Genomic DNA, 16,589 nt, shown 5'->3' on the forward strand with positions numbered 1-16,589 from the left:
ACAGCTACATGTTTCATATTTATTTTATATATTATATTATTTCCGCATATCAACTTTATTTGTAAGCAACGCATCTGTTTGTCTGTACAAGGAAAAAGTCAGATAAATGTGTTCCCTATCTGTGTGTTCATACTGAAAGAGTCTAGCCAGATGAGCTAGATAGAAACAGATTCATCTCTAATTAGTCCTCTATATAAATAAACTACAGCTACGTCTAATTCCATTTCCTTCCTGAAGAATGACCTCCTTCACTCCCCCTCTGAGATTTAAAACCATCTGATTGGCTAGCCAGACAGAGGGACTTAACAACACGTTTTCTATCACCAGTCTAAACGTTGAAACAACGTTGGTTCTGCGTCATTTCAACAACATACAAAAAAACTTTCAATGTGATGATGTTGATTCAATATGAAAAACAAAAGTAAAGGGATTTGGATCTTTCTAACCTAAATCCAATGAGATGGATAACATTTGCTGTTTGAATTTACATATATATTTACAGTCGTGGCCAAAGGTTTTGAGAAAGACACAAATATGAATTTTCACAAGGTTTGCTGCCTCAGTGTCTTTAGATATTTTTTAGATATTTTTTAAGTATAATTACAAGTGTCAAAGGCTTTTATTGACAATTACATGAAGTTGATGCAAAGGGACAATATTTGCAGTGTTGACCCTTCTTTTTCAAGACCTCTGCAATCCACCCTGGCATGCTGTCAATTAACTTCTGGGCCACATCCTGACTGATGGCAGCCCATTCTTGCATAATCAATGCTTGGAGTTTGTCAAAATGTGTGGGTTTTTGTTTGTCCCCCCGCCTCTTGAGGATTGACCACAAGTTCTCAATGGGATTAAGGTCTGGGTAGTTTCCTGGCCATGGACCCAAAATATCTATGTTTTGTTCCCCGAGCCACTTAGTTATCACTTTTGCCTTATGGCAAGGTGCTCCATCATGCTGGAAAAGGCATTGTTCGTCACCAAACTGTTCCTGGATGGCTGGGAGAAGTTGCTGTCGGAGGATGTGTTGGTACCATTCTTTATTCATGGCTGTGTTCTTAGGCAAAATTGTGAGTGAGCCCACTCCCTTGGCTGAGAAGCAACCCCACACATGAATGGTCTCAGGATGCTTTACTGTTGGCATGACACAGGACTGATGGTAGTGCTCACCTTGTTTTCTCCGGACAAGCTTTTTTCCGGATGTCCCAAACAATCGGAAAGGGGATTCATCAGAGAAAATGACTTTACCCCAGTCCTCAGCAGTCCAATCCCTGTACCTTTTGCAGAATATCAGTCTGACCCTGATGTTTTTCCGGGAGAGAAGTGGCTTCTTTGCTGCCCTTCTTGACACCAGGCCATCCTCCTTTGTCTTCGCCTCACTGTGCGTGCAGATGCACTCACACCTACCTGCTGCCATTCCTGAGCAAGCTCTGTACTGGTGATGCCCCGATCCCGCAGCTGAATCAACTTTAGGAGACGGTCCTGGCGCTTGCTGGACTTTCTTGGGCGCCCTGAAGCCTTCATCACAACAATTGAACCGCTCTCCTTAAAGTTTTTGATGATCCGATAAATGGTTGATTTTGGTGCAATCTTACTGGCAGCAATATCCTTGCCTGTGAAGCCCATTTTGTGCAAAGCAATGATGACGGCACGTGTTTCCTTGCAGGTAACCATGGTTGACAGAGGAAGAACAATGATTCCAAGCACCACCGTCCTTTTGAAGCTTTCAGTCTGTTATTCAAACTCAATCAGCATGACAGAGTGATCTCCAGCCTTGTCCTCGTCAACACTCACACCTGTGTTAACGAGATAATCACTGACATAATATCAGCTGGACCTTTTGTGGCAGGGCTGGAATGAGGTGGAAATGTTTTTTGGGGATTCAGTTCATTTGCATGGCAAAGAGGGACTTTGCAATTAATTGCAATTCATCTGATCACTCTTCAGAACATTCTGGAGTATATGTAAATTGGCATCATACAAACTGAGGCAGCAGATTTTGTGAAAATGTATATTTGTGTCATTCTCGAAATCTTTTGGCAATGACTGTATATAAATTAGACGTTAAACTGACTTCTGTGACCAGTGGGTAGTGAGGTATTTAGATAGATCCCTCACCTATCACCTCTAACATGACCCCTCCTCCCTGACCCCTGACCCATGACCCCTGAACTCTTACCTCTGAGTACGGTGCGGCGGTCATCCACACAAGAGGGCCGTGTCTCCTGCTGAGGCTTCTGGGAAGTGTAGTGTACCGACCACTTTTTGTCCTCGTCCAGTCTGACAGCTAGAGAGAGAAACAGAGAGAGAGAAAGAAAGAGACAGAGAGGTAGAAGGAGACAGAGAGGTAGAGAGAGACAGAGAGGTAGAAGGAGACAGAAAGGGAGAGAGAGACAGAGAGGTAGAGGGAGACAGAGAGGTAGAAGGAGACAGAGAGGTAGAGGGAGACAGAAAGGGAGAGAGAGACAGAGAGGTAGAAGGAGACAGAGAGGTAGAGACGGACAGAGAGGTAGAAGGAGACAGAGAGCGTGAGCGAGACAGATAGGTAGAAGGAGACAGAGAGGTAGAGAGAGAGAGAGGTAGAAGGAGACAGAGAGATAGAGGTAGAGGGAGACAGAAAGGGAGAGAGAGACAGAGAGGTAGAGGGAGACAGAAAGGGAGAGAGAGACAGAGAGGTAGAAGGAGACAGACAGGTAGAGGGAGACAGAAAGGGAGAGAAAGACAGAGAGGTAGGAGACAGAGAGGTAGAGAGAGACAGAGAGGTAGAAGGAGACAGAGAGCATGAGAGAGACAGAGAGGTAGAAGGAGACAGAGAGGTAGAGAGAGACAGAGAGGTAGAGGGAGACAGAGAGGCAGAGAGAGAGACAGAGAGGTAGAGGGAGACAGAAAGGGGAGAGAGACAGAGAGGTAGAAGGAGACAGAGAGGTAGAGAGAGACAGAGAGGTAGAGAGAGACAGAGAGGTGGAGAGAGACAGAGAGGTAGACGGAGACAGAGAGGTAGACGGAGACAGAGAGGTAGAAGGAGACAGAGAGGTAGAAGGAGACAGAGAGGTAGAAGGAGACAGAGAGGTAGAAGGAGACAGAGAGGTAGAAGGAGACAGAGAGGGAGAGAGCGACAGAGAGGTAGAAGGAGACAGAGAGGGAGAGAGCGACAGAGAGGTAGAAGGAGACAGAGAGGTAGAGAGAGACAGAGAGGTAGAAGGAGACAGAGAGGTAGAGAGAGACAGAGAGGTAGAGAGAGACAGAGATGTAGAAGGAGACAGAGAGGGAGACAGAGATGTAGAGGGAGACAGAAAGGTAGAGAGAGACAGAGAGGTAGAAGGAGACAGATGGAAAAAAGAGAGAAAGAGAGATGTTTATTTCCATTCATTACAACATGGACACAGGAAAACATACACACAAACACACAGATTTCCTCCCAAATTACAAATAGTACCATTGTGTGTGTGTGTGTGTGTGTGTGTGTGTGTGTGTGTGTGTGTGTGTGTGTGTGTGTGTGTGTGTGTGACCACAGTAGAGTGAAAGGGAACAGAGGGGATAATACAGCCTAAATATCCATTGGTCTATTATCTACCCCTGTAAAATCAACAAGCAGTCTCACGTAAAGCCAGTGTGTCTGTGTGTGCTGATGACTCAACACTATACACATCACCCATCATCACTACGGCGACTGAAATCACTGCAGCACTTATTAACAAAGAGCTGCTGTTAGTTTCAGAATGGATGGCAAGGAAACAGCTGGTCGTAAATATTTATAAATCTAAAAGCATCGTGTTTAGGACAAATCATTCACTAAACCCTAAACCCCTCATTCACTAAATCCTAAACCCCTCATTCACTAAACCCTAAACCCCTCATTCACTTATCCCTAAACCCTCATTCACTTATCCCTAAACCCTCATTCACTAAACCCTAAACCCCTCATTCACTTATCCCTAAACCCTCATTCACTAAACCCTAAAACCTCATTCACTAAACCCTAAACCCCTCATTCACTAACAACTAAAACCTCATTCACTAAATCCTAAACCCCTCATTCACTTATCCCTAAACCCTCATTCACTAAACCCTAAACCCCTCATTCACTAAACCCTAAAACCTCATTCACTAAATCCTAAACCCCTCATTCACTTATCCCTAAACCCTCATTCACTAAACCCTAAAACCTCATTCACTAAACCCTAAACCCTCATTCACTAAACCCTAAACCCCTCATTCACTTATCCCTAAACCCTCATTCACTAAACCCTAAAACCTCATTCACTAAACCCTAAACTACTCATTCACTAAACCCTAAAACTTCATTCACTTATCCCTAAAGCCTCATTCACTAAACCCTAAAACCTCATTCACTAAACCCTAAACCCTCATTCACTAAACCCTAAACCCCTCATTCACTTATCCCTAAACCCTCATTCACTAAACCCTAAAACCTCATTCACTAAACCCTAAACCCCTCATTCACTAAACCCTAAAACCTCATTCACTAAATCCTAAACCCCTCATTCACTTATCCCTAAACCCTCATTCACTAAACCCTAAAACCTCATTCACTAAACCCTAAACCGTTGATAGTGCGACAAAATTCACTAAACCCTAAACCCTCATTCACTAAACCCTAAACTCTCATTCACTAAACCCTAAACCCTCATTCACTAAACCCTAAATCTCAATTAAATCTTGTAGTAAATAATGTGGAAATTGAGCAAGTTGAGGAGACTAAACTGCTTAGAGTAACCCTGGATTGTAAACTGTCTTGGTCAAAACATGTTGATACAACAGTAGCTAAGATGGGGAGAAGTCTGTCCATTATAAAGCGCCACTCTACCTACCTTGTTAACAACACTATCAACAAGGCAGGTCCTACAGGCCCTAGTTTCTACCTTCTTAACAACACTATCAACAAGGCAGGTCCTACAGGCCCTAGTTTCTACCTTCTTAACAGCACTATCAACAAGGCAGGTCCTGCAGGTCCTAGTTTCTACCTTCTTAACAACACTATCAACAAGGCAGGTCCTGCAGGTCCTAGTTTCTACCTTCTTAACAACACTATCAACAAGGCAAGTCCTACAGGCCCTAGTTTCTACCTTCTTAACAGCACTATCAACAAGGCAGGTCCTGCAGGTCCTAGTTTCTACCTTCTTAACAACACTATCAACAAGGCAGGTCCTGCAGGTCCTAGTTTCTACCTTCTTAACAACACTATCAACAAGGCAAGTCCTACAGGCCCTAGTTTCTACCTTCTTAACAGCACTATCAACAAGGCAGGTCCTGCAGGTCCTATTTTCTACCTTTTTAACAACACTATCAACAAGGCAGTTCCTACAGGCCCTAGTTTCTACCTTCTTAACAACACTATCAACAAGGCAGGTCCTACAGGCCCTAGTTTCTACCTTCTTAACAACACTATCAACAAGGCAGGTCCTACAGGCCCTAGTTTCTACCTTCTTAACAACACTATCAACAAGGCAGGTCCTACAGGCCCTAGTTTCTACCTTCTTAACAACACTATCAACAAGGCAAGTCCTACAGGCCCTAGTTGCTACCTTCTTAACAGCACTATCAACAAGGCAAGTCCTACAGGCCCTAGTTTCTATCTTCTTAATAACAGCACTATCAACAAGGCAAGTCCTACAGGCCCTAGTTTCTACCTTCTTAACAACACTATCAACAAGGCAGGTCCTGCAGGCCCTAGTTTCTACCTTCTTAACAACACTATCAACAAGGCAGGTCCTACAGGTCCTAGTTTCTACCTTCTTAACAGCACTATCAACAAGGCAGGTCCTGCAGGTCCTAGTTTCTACCTTCTTAACAACACTATCAACAAGGCAGGTCCTACAGGCCCTAGTTTCTACCTTCTTAACAACACTATCAACAAGGCAGGTCCTACAGGTCCTAGTTTCTACCTTCTTAACAGCACTATCAACGAGGCAGGTCCTACAGGTCCTAGTTTCTACCTTCTTAACAACACTATCAACGAGGCAGGTCCTACAGGCCCTAGTTTTGTCGTTCCTGGACTACTGTTCAATTGTGTGATCAGGCGCCAGAAAAGAGGGACCTACATTTGGCTCAGAACAGAGCAGCACAGCTGGCCCTTAAATCAAATCAAATCAACATTTATTGGTCACATACACATCGTTAGAAGATGTTGATTCGAGTGTAGCGAAGTATACACAGAGAGCTAATATTAATAATATGCATGTAAATCTCTCCTGGCTCAAAGTGGAGAGATTGACTTCATCACCACCTGTTCTTGTAAGAAGTGTTGACACGTTGAAAGCACCGAGGTGTCTGTTTAAACGACTAGCACACAGCTCAGACACCCATGCATACCCCGCAAGACATGCCACCAGAAGGTCTTTTCACAGTCCCCAAGTCCAGAACAGACGATGGGAGGCTCACAGTACTACATAGAGCCATGACTACATGGAACTCTATTCCACATCAGGTAACTGATGCAAGCTGTAAAATTTGATAATAAAAAAACAGATAAAATTACACCTCATGGGAACAGCGGGGACTATGAAGAGACAGACCAGTGCCGTTTCAGATCCAGGAGGATTTTGTTTTCCTGAGCACGGCCTTATTTCTAATACAGCATATTGGATGACTGTCATTCATGTTCCATTCGCCCTGGTTCAATGTAACAGTGATACGTTTAGGCTGCTGCATGATACTCTAATTTCTCTACGTTGCTACAACATAGCGTATGAATGAAAGCTTGCAACGTACTGTAGGTGCACACAGGTCGAGAGACACATTTTAGGTGACAGACAATGACATCCAATACCGCCTTGCACACTGTTGCCTGCATGTAGCTGATAGTGGGTGTAATCTTTAGTCCAGCAGTTGCAAAACAGAGTTAATTTTGGACAAATTCAGGTATGTTTATCCCCTGTTTCCGTTTGCTTACGTTTAAGAAACGTTTTTACAACAGAATCCGACTGAATGAATACACCCCTGATCCCACGTGAACACAGTTCACTTTCATAGCAGTCACGTTGCATTCCTTCTGGCATCTACGTTATGCACTCTCCTACTTTCACCTCTTGCCGTCTCTCTCTCTCTTTCCTTGCTGTCTGTCTCTTTCCCTGCTGTCTATCTCTCTCTTTTCTTGCTCTCTCTCTCTCTATCTTTCCTTGCCGTCTCTCTCTCTTGCTGTCTCTCTCTCTCTTGCTGTCTCTCTCTCTCTCTTGCTGTCTCTCTCTCTCTCTTGCTGTCTCTCTCTCTCTCTCTTGCTGTCTCTCTCTCTCTTGCTGTCTCTCTCTCTCTTGCTGTCTCTCTCTCTCTCTTGCTGTCTCTCTATCTTTCCTTCGCTTAGGAATTACAATACACAACACATCAGCTGACCAGGTGAGAAAAAAAAACATTCCAAGCCAAACTGTTACACACAGCCTACATCGTTGTCACCATGTTAGCTAAAGTAACATCATAGTCAACATAGCTAATAGAACTAAACTGTTACACACAGCCTACATCGTTGTCACCATGTTAGCTAAAGTAACATCATAGTCAACATAGCTAATAGAACTAAACTGTTACACACAGCCTACATCGTTGTCACCATGTTAGCTAAAGTAACATCATAGTCAACATAGCTAATAGAACTAAACTGTTACACACAGCCTACATCGTTGTCACCATGTTAGCTAAAGTAACTTCATAGTTAACATAGCTAATAGAACTAAACTGTTACACACAGCCTACATCGTTGTCACCATGTTAGCTAAAGTAACATCATAGTCAACATAGCTAATAGAACTAAACTGTTACACACAGCCTACATCGTTGTCACTATGTTAGCTAAAGTAACATCATAGTCAACATAGCTAATAGAACTAAACTGTTACACACAGCCTACATCGTTGTCACCATGTTAGCTAAAGTAACATCATAGTCAACATAGCTAATAGAACTAAACTGTTACACACAGCCTACATCGTTGTCACCATGTTAGCTAAAGTAACATCATAGTCAACATAGCTAATAGAACTAAACTGTTAGTAAACCTGCTACAATCATGCAGTACGTCACAGTGTACAGTCAGAAAGCAGTTACAGGGGCGGGCCCCGGTGGCAATAAATGAGTAATACTATATAATAATATATATATATATATATATATATATATAATATAATATAATAATAATAATAATACCTAAAGCTTACCTTGACTTGGAAGAGTTCCAGTGTTGTGTAGTTTAGTCATAGCCAGCTGGGCTAGCTAACATAGCATCCCTCTGATTGAGCAGGGTGTTTCAGTAGGCTAAACTTGCTGGCTGCATTTGCTAGCTAAGTAAATGAAACTGAAAGTAAAAAAAAATTATCTTTCATTTCAGAAGAAATTAGTTTGTTTAAAACTGTTCAACTATTGTCTTTCTCTCTCTTTGAGTCAACTACTCACTACATTTTATGCACAGCAGTGCTAGCTATCTGTAGCTTATGCTTTCAGTACTAGATTAATTCTCTGATCCTTTGATTGGGTGGACAACATGTCAGTTCATGCTGCAATAGCTCTGATAGGTTGGAGGATGTCCTCGATAAGTTGTCATAATTACTGTGTAAGTCTATGGAAAGGGGTGAGAACCATGAGCCTCCTAGGGTTTGTATTGGAGTCAATGTACCCAGAGGACATTGGAGGATGGAAACTAGCTGTCCTCCGGCTACACCATGGTGCTCCCCTACAGAGTGCTGTTGAGGCTCCTGTAGACCTTTGCAAAATAGTTTTGGTGACGTGATTATATTTAGTATAGTTTTATCTAAAAATAAATAAATAACTACTTTTTAAGTGTTTCACCATTTACATTTTTATGAAATTCACTGAGGAAGATGGTCCTCCCATTCCTCCTCTGAGGAGCCTCCACTGACTCACACACAGGTACAGACACACGCATACACACACACACACACACACACACTAGAACACACACACATTAGAACACACACACACTAGAACACACACACACACACACTAGAACACACACACACTAGAACACACACACACTAGAACACACACACACACACACACACACTAGAACACACACACACTAGAACACACACACACACACACATGTTTCAGTTAGAATCCTCCCAGTGAACAAGCACCAAACCAGCGGTAAGTTATTGGTTGCAAAGCACCGTACGTCAAAAGTGATTTTTATACTCCCAAGTGATGATTTAAATGGAAAATGTATAGACATTTTGTTTTCAAATGTTGTTAGAACATCACACATCAGATGCAGCGCTTTTTTTGTGCATATTTGTTGTGCATTTTGTTGAAGAGAATTCCAGCTAACGCTAGCTAGTAACTTACTGTGTCTGGTGGGGGGGTTGTGTATGTTGTATGAGTGCAGAGTTGGATGGTGAGCTGTGCATTGCATGGCGTGCAATTCTGTTCCTATCAGAATAAATCTCCATGACCGGTTGGAGTCCGTGTCGATGATTGTTCACAACGCAAGAAGACTGTTACATATACAGTGGGGAGAACAAGTATTTGATACACTGCCGATTTTGCAGGTTTTCCTACTTACAAAGCATGTAGAGGTCTGTAATTTTTGTCATAGGTACACTTCAACTGTGAGAGACTGAAATCCAGAAATTCACATTGTATAATTAATTGGCATTTTATTGCATGACATACTGTAAGTATTTGATACATCAGAAAATCAGATCTTAATATTTGGTACAGAAACCTTTGTTTGCAATTACAGAGATCATACGTTTCCTCTAGTTCTTGACCAGGTTTGCAGGGTAGGGTAGCCTAGTGGTTAGAGCGTTGGACTAGTAACCGAAAGGTTGCAAGTTCAAATCCCCAAGCTGACAAGGTACAAATCTGTCGTTCTGCCCCTGAACAAGGCAGTTAATCCACTGTTTCTAGGCCGTCATTGAAAAAAAGAATTTGTGAGAACCATGAGCCTCCTAGGTTTTGTACTGACTTGCCTAGTTAAATAAAGGTAAAATAAAACACTGCAGCAGGGATTTTGGCCCACTCCTCCATACAGACCTTCTCTAGATCCGCTGGGCAATACGAACTTTCAGCTCCCTCCAAAAATGTTCTATTGGGTTCAGGTCTGGAGACTGGCTAGGCCACTCCAGGACCTTGAGATGCTTCTTACGGAGCCACTCCTTAGTTGCCCTGGCTGTGTGTTTCGTGTCGTTGTCATGCTGGAAGACCCACCCACGACCCATCTTCAATGCTCTTACTGAGGGAAGGAGGTTGTTGGCCAAGATCTCGCGATTCATGGCCCATCCTCCCCTCAATACGGTGCAGTCGTCCTGTCCCCAAAGAATGATGTTTCCACCTCCATGCTTCACGGTTGGGATGGTGTTCTTGGGGTTGTACTCATCCTTCTTCTTCCTCCAAACAAGGCGAGTCGAGTTTAGACCAAAAAGCTCTATTTCTGTCTCATCAGACCACATGACTTTCTCCCATTCCTCCTCTGGATCATCCAGATGGACATTGGCAAACTTGGACATGCGCTGGCTTGAGAAGGGGGACCTTGCGTGTGCTGCAGGATTTTAATCTATGACGGCGTAGTGTGTTACTAATGGTTTTCTTTGAGACTGTGGTCCCAGCTCTCTTCAGGTCATTGACCAGGTCCTGCTATGTAGTTCTGGGCTGATCCCTCACCTTCCTCATGATCATTGATGCCCCACGAGGTGAGATCTTGCATGGAGCCCCAGACAATGGGTGATTGACCGTCATCTTGAACTTCTTCCATTTTCTAATAATTGCGCCAATAGTTGTTGCCTTCTCACCATGCTGCTTGACTATTGTCCTGTAGCCCATCCCAGCCTTGTGCAGGTCTACAATTTTATCCCTGATGTCCTTACACAGCTCTCTGGTCTTGGCCATTGTGGAGAGGTTGGAGTCTGTTTGATTGAGTGTGTGGACAGGTGTCTTTTATACAGGTAACGAGTTCAAACAGGTGCAGTTAATACAGGTAATGAGTGGAGAACAGGAGGGCTTCTTAAAGAAAAACTAACAGGTCTGTGAGAGCCGGAATTCTTACTTGTTGGTAGGTGATCAAATACTTATGTCATGCAATAAAATGAAAATGAATTACTTAAAAATCATACAATGTGATTTTCTGGATTTTTGTTTTAGATTCCGTCTCTCACAGTTGAAGTGTACCTATGATAAAAAATTACAGACCTCTACATGCTTTGTAAGTAGGAAAACCTGCAAAATCGGCAGTGCATCAAATACTTGTTCTCCCCACTGTATGTTTAGTGGGTGTAACAATGTTACATGATGTACTATTTTTTATTTTGTTTTATGTGTGATGTAAGTGTCTTAATGTGTTTGGACCCCAGGGGAAGGAGGGGATAGAGGGACATGGCTAGGGAGGAAGGGGAGGGAGGGGAGGGTGACATGGCTAGGGAGGAAGGGGAGGGAGGAAGGGGAGGGAGGGAGGAAGGGGAGGGAGGGAGGGAGGAGAGGGAGGAAGGGGAGGTAGGGAGGGAGGAAGGGGAGGGAGGGAGGAGGAAGGGGAGGGAGGGAGGGAGGAGGAAGGGGAGGGAGGGAGGGAGGAAGGGGAGGGAGGGAGGGAGGGAGGGAGGAAGGGGAGGGAGGGAGGGAGGAAGGAAGGAAGGGGAGGGTGACATGGCTAAGGAGGAAGGGGAGGGAGGGAGGGAGGAAGGGGAGGTATAGAGGGAGGAAGAGGAGGGAAGAAGGGGAGGGAGAGGAGATGACCTGGCTGGGGAGGGAGGGACCTGGCTTGGGAAGGAGGGAGGGAGGGAGGGAGGTGACCACTGCAGAGGGAGGGATTGAGGAATGGGAGGGAGGGGAGGTGACCTGGCTGGGGAGGGAGGGAGGGATTTAGGAAGGGGGGAGGGGGGGGGCGAGGGGACCTGGCTGGGGAGGGAGGCAGGGATTTAGGAATGGGAGGGAGGGGAGGGGACCTGGCTGGGGAGGGAGAGAAGGGATTGAGGAATGGGAGGGAGGGGAGGGGACCTGGCTGGGGAGGGAGAGAAGGGATTGAGGAATGGGAGGGAGGAGAGGGGACCTGGCTGGGGAGGGAGGGAGGGATTTAGGAAGGGGGGGAGGAGAGGGGACCTGGTTGGGGAGGGAGGGAGGGGAGGTGGGCTGGCTGCGTAATATATCCATGGCCTGGCATGTGAAACCAACCTCCTTAGAATGAAACACCTCTAACACACACACACACACTTCTGTTTCACCCTCTCCTCTCAGCACTAGTCAAGGTGACCTGGGAGAAACACTGCACTGAGTGTTGGGGACGTGTGCATACAGCTTCATTCACATACACACACGTGCCTGTATTCACACATGTACGCATGCACACACACACACGTACGCATGCACACACACACACACACGTACGCATGCACACACACACACACACACACATGGACGCATGCACACACACTCTCTCACACTCACACAAAACAAACAAACAAACACACACACACACAAACAGACACACGCGTCTCCAGCATCTTCTTTGCATGTTGTCCTGGAGCTCCCCTGGACCATCGAGGTCACTCCCTACACAAGCCTCTGAATCTGAAGTTGAGTAATTCAGACATATCTCACTCCCTCCTCACACACATGTTCTCATCTCATCACAGTCTCACACTAATTAGGTCTCACAGTCTCACACTAATTAGGTCTCACAGTCTCACACTAATTAGGTCTCACAGTCTCACACTAATTAGGTCTCACAGTCTCACTGCAGATGTTGATCCACATACATTTAAACGTCACATTTTCAAAAGTTGCTCCAAACGTCACATTTAGAAGGTTAAGGTTTTTGGTGGGGTAAAATATTACGTTTAGGAACTCATTACGAAGGGTTAACGTTTTGGGATAGGAAACATCCAAATAAATAAATACATACAAATGACTAACACTGAGATCAAACAGTCAACCAGCCAGGACACCAGTGATACAAGTCAAATTTCGACGTCCATCCATGTGCGACGTCCATCGTGGAAACCGGACACTAGGGGCATCAGTTAGCACTGCCACTGAACACAGAGATAGAGCGTTTGTTTTTAGAGATGAGTTTTAAAGCCTATTCAAAACCGTACGTAACCTTTACCTTAACCATTCTGAGATGAAGGGTGTCATGTTTGAACCCAGCGGTAGAAAGATGTTTTTGATGTTTTTGTTTTAAGCCAATCCCAAACCTTAATCATCCGGAGTTAATGCCTAAACCTTAAACATTTAAAAACGAACTTCGAAATATGACGTTTGAGAAAAAAATGGAAGAATGTCAAATTCTGATCTGGTGAGACTGTGTGAGCTACTTGGGGATTTACAACCCAAGTTTTCTAGTGGCCAGTCTAGAAGGCGTTACCTGACGTCCTCAGGACATGGATAGACGTCCAATGTCGAAGTCACTCTTGAGCGATCTGCCTGCTCACAGAGACAAACCCCTAACACACCCCTGTCACAGAATAGTCACACAGTGTCTTACCGCTGTTGTTCCTGTTGAAGTACTTCAGGACAGATTTGAGAGCCAAGCTGATGAACACCATGACTGAGGCTGAGGTGTGATGTGTGTGTTATCCCACTCCAGCGATGGATATAAACGACTCCCGGTCGCTCCTCTATTAAGAGGAGTGTCAAGGAAAAAAAGGAGGAGGAGGAGGAGAGGAGGATGTGCTGTGAAGAAATCGAGGTAAAGCACTGCCACGCGACTCACACTGCACCACTCTTCTCCTCCCTCTGTCCCTTCCTCACTCCCTCCCTCTCTCCCTCCCTCCCTCAGTCAGTCCGTCCCTCCCTCCCTCCCTCCCTCCCTCCCTCCCTCCCTCCCTCCCTCCGTCCGTCCCTCCCTCCCTCCCTCCCTCCCTCCCTCCCTCCGTCAGTCCGTCCCTCCCTCCCTCCCTCCCTCCCTCCCTCCCTCAGTCCCTCCCTCCCTCCCTCCCTCACTCCCTCCGTCCGTCCCTCCCTCACTCCCTCCCTCCGTCCGTCCGTCCGTCCGTCCCTCCCTCCCTCCTCCTCCTTCCCCCTATCTGCTTTCAGTGAGAAATGCAGACAACTTCGCCCCTTCCAGACGCACCTTTTGTGTCATAGTGGAGTACAGCAGTTATAAACTAGGTGTTTTTGAAAATTAGTTTTATAGACAATCTACTACTCATATTAATATGCATATTAAAGCTCCCTCTCTTCTCCTCCACTCCTTCCCCCTGCCTTCCTTTTCCTTTTCCCCACCCATTCTACCCTTCCTCTCCCTCTCCCCACCCATTCTACCCTCCATCTCCCCACCCATTCTACCCTCCATCTCCCTCTCCCCACCCATTCTACCCTTCCTCTCCCCACCCATTCTACCCTCCCTCTCCCCACCCATTCTACCCTCCATCTCCCCACCCATTCTGCCCTCCCTCTCCCCACCCATTCTACCCTCCCTCTCCCCACCCATTCTACCCTCCCTCTCCTAACCCATTCTACCCTCCCTCTCCCAACCCATTCTATCCTCCCTCTCCCCACCCATTCTATCCTCCCTCTCCCCACCCATTCTACCCTCCCTCTCCTAACCCATTCTATCCTCCCTCTCCCCACCCATTCTACCCTCCCTCTCCTAACCCATTCTATCCTCCCTCTCCCCACCCATTCTATCCTCCCTCTCCCCACCCATTCTACCCTCCCTCTCCCCACCCATTCTACCCTCCCTCTCCCTCCCCACACCCATTCTACCCTCCCTCTCCCCACCCATTCTACCCTCCCTCTCCCTCCCCGCACCCATTCTACCCTCCCTCTCCCTCCCCGCACCCATTCTACCCTCCCTCTCCCTCTCCCCACCCATTCTACCCTCCCTCTCCCTCCCCGCACCCAATCTACCCTCCCTCTCCCTCTCCCCACCCATTCTATCCTCCATCTCCCGCTCCCCAAGAAATTTTACCCCACCCATTCTACCCTCCCTCTCCCTCTCCCCACCCATTCTACCCTCCCTCTCCCCACCCATTCTGCCCTCCCTCTCCCCACCCATTCTACCCTCCCTCTCCCCTCCCTCTCCCCACCCATTCTACCCTCCCCCTCCCCACCCATTCTACCCTCCCTCTCCCCACCCATTCTACCCTCCCTCTCCCCACCCATTCTACCCTCCCTCTCCCCATCATTCTACCCTCCCTCTCCCCACCCATTCTACCCTCCCTCTCCCCACCCATTCTACCCTCCCTCTCCCCACCCATTCTACCCTCCCTCTCCCCACCCATTCTATCCTCCCTCTCCCCACCCATTCTACCCTCCCTCTCCCTCTCCCCACCCATTCTACCCTCCCTCTCCCTCTCCCCACCCATTCTACCCTCCCTCTCCCTCCCCGCACCCATTCTACCCTCCCTCTCCCTCTCCCCACCCATTCTATCCTCCCTCTCCCCACCCATTCTACCCTCCCTCTCCCTACCCATTCTACCCTCCCTCTCCCTCTCCCCACCCATTCTACCCTCCCTCTCCCTCTCCCCACCCATTCTACCCTCCCTCTCCCTCTCCCCACCCATTCTACCCTCCCTCTCCCTCTCCCCACCCATTCTACCCTCCCTCTCCCTACCCAATCTACCCTCCCTCTCCCTCTCCCCACCCATTCTATCCTCCCTCTCCCTCTCCCCACCAATTCTACCCCACCCATTCTACCCTCCCTCTCCCTCTCCCCACCCAGTCTACCCTTCCTCTCCCCACCCATTCTACCCTCCCTCTCCTAACCCATTCTATCCTCCCTCTCCCCACCCATTCTACCCTCCCTCTCCCTCTCCCCACCCATTCTACCCTCCCTCTCCCTCTCCCCACCCATTCTACCCTCCCTCTCCCTCTCCCCACCCATTCTACCCTCCATCTCCCTCTCCCCACCCATTCTACCCTCCCTCTCCCTCTCCCCACCCATTCTACCCTCCCTCTCCCTCTCCCCACCCATTCTACCCTTCCTCTCCCCACTCATTCTTCCCTCCCTCTCCTAACCCATTCTATCCTCCCTCTCCCCACCCATTCTACCCTCCCTCTCCCTCTCCCCACCCATTCTACCCTCCCTCTCCCTCTCCCCACCCATTCTACCCTCCCTCTCCCTTTCCCCACCCATTATATCCTCCCTCTCCCTCTCCCCACCCATTCTACCCTCCCTCTCCCTCTCCCCACCCATTCTATCCTCCCTCTCCCCACCCATTCTACCCTCCCTCTCCCTCTCCCCACCCATTCTACCCTCCCTCTCCCTCTCCCCACCCATTCTACCCTCCCTCTCCCTCTCCCTCTCCCCACCCATTCTACCCTCCCTCTCCCTCTCCCCACCCATTATACCCTCCCTCTCCCTCTCCCCACCCATTCTACCCTCCCTCTCCCTCTCCCCACCCATTCTACCCTCCCTCTCCCTCTCCCCACCCATTCTACCCTCCCTCTCCCTCTCCCCACCCATTCTACCCTCCCTCTCCCTCTCCCCACCCATTCTACCCTCCCCACCCATTCTACCTCCCACTCCTCACCCATAATAGTGAAACTCCACAATGCCCATCCCTCCCAGTGATGGATGTTTCATCCAAACCGGCAGCTTGTCTCATCACCATAGAGACCATGCCAACCCCCCCACACACCCACCCGCACCCACCTGCCCTGCACCCCAAACACACACACACACACACAGAGCA

At 47.3% G+C, this 16,589-nt stretch overlaps 1 protein-coding gene across 4 annotated transcripts in view; it reads right to left on the bottom strand.

Annotated features, from left to right (window-relative positions):
• Positions 1–16,589, bottom strand: part of LOC110504261 (uncharacterized) — a 63,757-nt gene that overhangs the window by 24,952 nt on the left and 22,216 nt on the right. For 2 of the 4 annotated variants that reach the window (XM_090221339.1, XM_090221342.1), the window contains exons 1-2: positions 13,436–13,576; positions 2,174–2,281 (exon numbers count right to left, since the gene is read on the bottom strand). In XM_090221339.1, the coding sequence (XP_090077465.1) occupies positions 2,174–2,281; positions 13,436–13,496 (169 nt within the window). In that variant the 5' untranslated portion in view covers positions 13,497–13,576. Of the gene's footprint in view, positions 1–2,173; positions 2,282–13,435; positions 13,577–16,589 lie in introns of those variants that run through there. The other 2 variants (XM_090221341.1, XM_090221343.1) reach the window with 1 other exon arrangement.

Source organism: Oncorhynchus mykiss, chromosome 25, assembly GCF_057628025.1.
Source record: "Oncorhynchus mykiss isolate SJ-2025 chromosome 25, ASM5762802v1, whole genome shotgun sequence".
In the NCBI taxonomy this organism is placed as follows: domain Eukaryota; kingdom Metazoa; phylum Chordata; class Actinopteri; order Salmoniformes; family Salmonidae; genus Oncorhynchus; species Oncorhynchus mykiss.